Source organism: Anneissia japonica, unplaced genomic scaffold (assembly GCF_011630105.1).
Source record: "Anneissia japonica isolate Jap-2015-1 unplaced genomic scaffold, ASM1163010v1 scaffold287726_len2788222_cov184, whole genome shotgun sequence".
NCBI lineage: Eukaryota > Metazoa > Echinodermata > Crinoidea > Comatulida > Comatulidae > Anneissia > Anneissia japonica.
Window position 1 is genome coordinate 2780666 of NW_022705125.1, and position 3597 is coordinate 2784262.

A 3597-nucleotide genomic window follows, 5' to 3' on the forward strand; every position below is an offset into this window, starting at 1 on the left:
TATCTCAATGCCATAAGTCAATAAGGTTGGATGGAAGCATTGTAAAGCATAGATAAATAATCGTAGGAATGCCTACTCGTTTCTTAGGTTTATTATTCAAATCATTAATTTGTTGTTAAAAGAAAATTGTCCAAAATAATATTGATAAAGGGAATTGAATCAGTTTCAGAAATTAGATTATTCTTGATCTTGATTGAGCCGTTTATAATTATATTCTTATTTCTTGAACGAAAATTAAAAACTTATTTTTTATATTAACTGTTAATTTGTAGGCATTTCACCAGTCTATTACCTTCTGGAAATGGACATTGACTTCGTCAAGATCTAACGTATTACCAACTAAAGGTTTCAAAAAGTTTGAATCATCGGCAAAAAGCCTAAAAAAAAACAAAAAACAAAAAAACAAACAAACAAACAAACAAACAAACAAACAAACAAAAACAAAAAAACAGTAGAATTTGGTAGATCATTAATATGGATAAAAATAAATAACGCCCAGTACCGATCCCTGAGGAACACCACATTTGTTAGCTAACATATTGGATTTAAAATTATATTAGAAGACACAAACTGAAATAATCTATTACCGGTACTATCTTAGTGACATATTATGTTACTAAGATAGTCAGAGACCCAATGCAAAGGGCGATCCACTCCATAATGACCTAATGTAGATATTAAAATATTGTGATTTTGTATTAAAAGCCTTAGAAAAATCAATAAAAATACCAAGGACACATTTTGAATTACCTAAATCCAACTTGCTGGATTATCGATTGACAAATTAGTTGACTGATGTTGGTTGGCTGGTTGATTGATTGATCGATTTGTTTGGTTATAGATAGATTGATTGATTGGTAGATTGGTTTTTTATTGATTGATGGTGTCCCCAAAATAAAGAGTAATGATCAACAAACATTTATCGATTTGCTGGAGAGAATTATTTACCCATTTATTGGCAGGTTTATTTATTGATGTATTTATTTAAATATTGATTGGAGATTTGATTGGTTGGTTGATTGATTGATCGATTATTAAAAAATGATTGATTAGTAGTTTTGATGATTGTTTGGTTAATACACACCACAGGATAAATAATAATAAAACAAATATTGGCTTTTTTGATAACTGATTATAAAACATCCAATAATAATAATAATAATAATAATAATAATAATTTATTTATTTCAACAATATTTTTAGGGTGTTTCATTCAGCTAGAGCTAATCAATTTGGACCCTCTGTATATACATTTAAGACTAAAGAATAAAAGATAAAACAGAGAAATGAAAATCAGAAAATGTTTATAAAATAATGAATAATAATAATAATAATAGTAATAATAATAATATAATACTAATAATACTACTACTACTACTACTAATAATAATGATAATAATAATAATAATAATAATAATAATAATAATAATAATAATAATAATAATAATAATAATAGCAATGATAAAAAAAAGTCATCGCTGCCAGTTTGTAATTATAACTGGCAAATAGTAGAAAAATATGAATATGAATTATCAATATACTGTAAACAGTCAAATCATCAAGAAAAAAAATTAATGTTGTTCAGCTCAATTGAACCCTTTATATCCCATAATAATTATCCATTAATGCAAAGATCGTTCTTACGTTTTTGAAAGGTCGTTTCAAGTAACAATATTATTAGGACATCTGTTGTCATTCATATTCATTAATCGATTATAGTACAATATTCTTAATTACTTTATTTTGACTTGATAAACTGCCATGCCTTTTAAGCTATGTTTCTTATAAGTATTTTATAGACTCTTGCCGTTACAGAATGAAAATGGCAAGTGCATATTAACGTTAGTTGTTGGTACGTCTATTGCTTTACAGAGAAATTTATGAATAAATGAAATTAATTACTAATAAAAATAATACTATTTATCATTCTATAAAAAATGACAAAAAGTTCACAAAACACCACCAATTTATTAAAATGTGTAAGACATGGTATGATACAATACGAATGTCGTTGATATTGGCAACAGGATACACTGCAACAGTCTCATTCTATAATGGTTTTGAAATAACGAACAAACCATATGCCTAATCGTATCATGTAAATGCCATGTAATACATGTAAGTATTATCTCCATAATCATATCAGTAAATCGAGGTCGATGCTGATGCCTCTCTTGTTGAAACTCCTGAATAATCATTAGCGAAGGATAAAAGACACCATTATTTGTAGCTTCAATCCGTTTCTGTACTGGGTATGATACCTATAGAAAAAAAAAATATGACGAAATGTAAAGATACGCAAAATAGTTTTTTTTCTTGTTTTGGAAATTACCCTCCTTTATTTGTCTCTTTTTGATGGTTTTCCGTTTTCATTAACTCATACATACCGGTACATGATTATAGAGTACTGGTGGTTACATTCAAAACGTTAACGATACAAGGCGACGGTGTGTTTATAATTCATTACTGTACAAAAAATAAATAAAAGAAACGGCGCAAAAATTTACTTCGAAAGGAAATCTACATAAATAAACTTGTGACATGGAAGATGATGAGAAATTGCAATTGAATCTGCAAAAAGGACGATAAATTTATCCGAATGTTGGGGACAAAATTAATGTGACACTGGCACAATGCCCAGATATGACCAGTACGGTTCATCAATGAAATTTTAGGATTTTTTGTCTGAAAATATATTAAATATTTGAGAAAAACGTATTGTCACATTCGGGATTTGAACCCAAGATTTCCCGATTACTGTTCAGATACTCTACTATGAGGCTACGTAGTAAACACCCTTGAAAAATTCTCGATAGGACATGTTTTTCTCACAGTATTTCGCAATGAATAATAGTAAATCACATGATAGTAACTTCAGTATGGAGAAACATCTTCACTGAAAAATATATACTTATTATAGGATTTATTATTAAACTTTTAACAAACATTATTGTTAATTAGGTCTATTTAAACAGTCATTACTTTTTTAAACGTGATTATTCTCGTCGTGTATTTTTTTCAGTTCATCTATTCGTTATCCAGATGGATTGCATCCGTCATGTTGTCCAAAAAAAGTTTGCCATCGTACAAGTTGAGAGTAGCCCTAGTATTCTTGGAAGACTGCGTCGGAAACCATAGATCCAATTATGTGTGTTGCAAGACTTGCAATTTCCTTTTCAAAACAATTCTGGTCCATTGATATATGTTGCATCTGCTGCAATAACCTGGTCGATTACAATCTGAAAAATCTCCGAAAACTACTTTGCCCGTTAACAATATCAATTAATCTCAGTAATGCTGTAAAAGAAGGGGTTAGTCTATACCATGGAGGAAATATATTATAATATATTTCCTCCATGGTGTATATGTACCTTAAATAAAACTAACCTAAACCATTCTTCATCATATTCACCGTTAGGGTTCGCGATTGACTGATACACTTTGACAAACTATCATGGAGCTACAATAATAATAATTATAGGTCCATGTTAATTTGACACTAAGTACATTACCATTAGTTGTTCCCACATCCGAGGTCGTATCATTTTTATCTGCAATTTAAAAGTAAAAAAATATAAGCTCCATTCACACAAGCAA

The 3597-nt window shown here is 29.0% G+C and overlaps 1 protein-coding gene across 2 annotated transcripts in view; it reads right to left on the reverse strand.

Annotated features, from left to right (window-relative positions):
• Window positions 1–1470: 1470 nt before the first annotated feature.
• LOC117105321 (multiple epidermal growth factor-like domains protein 10) overlaps window positions 1471–3597 on the reverse strand; it is a 5535-nt gene continuing 3408 nt past the window's right edge. Inside the window, exons 4-6 of one of the 2 annotated variants that reach the window (XM_033246442.1) lie at window positions 3513–3551; window positions 2983–3239; window positions 1471–2261 (exon numbers count right to left, since the gene is read on the reverse strand). In XM_033246442.1, coding sequence (XP_033102333.1) covers window positions 3145–3239; window positions 3513–3551 — 134 coding nt within the window. In that variant the 3' untranslated portion in view covers window positions 1471–2261; window positions 2983–3144. Of the gene's footprint in view, window positions 2262–2982; window positions 3552–3597 lie in introns of both variants that reach the window. The other variant, XM_033246441.1, reaches the window with a different exon arrangement.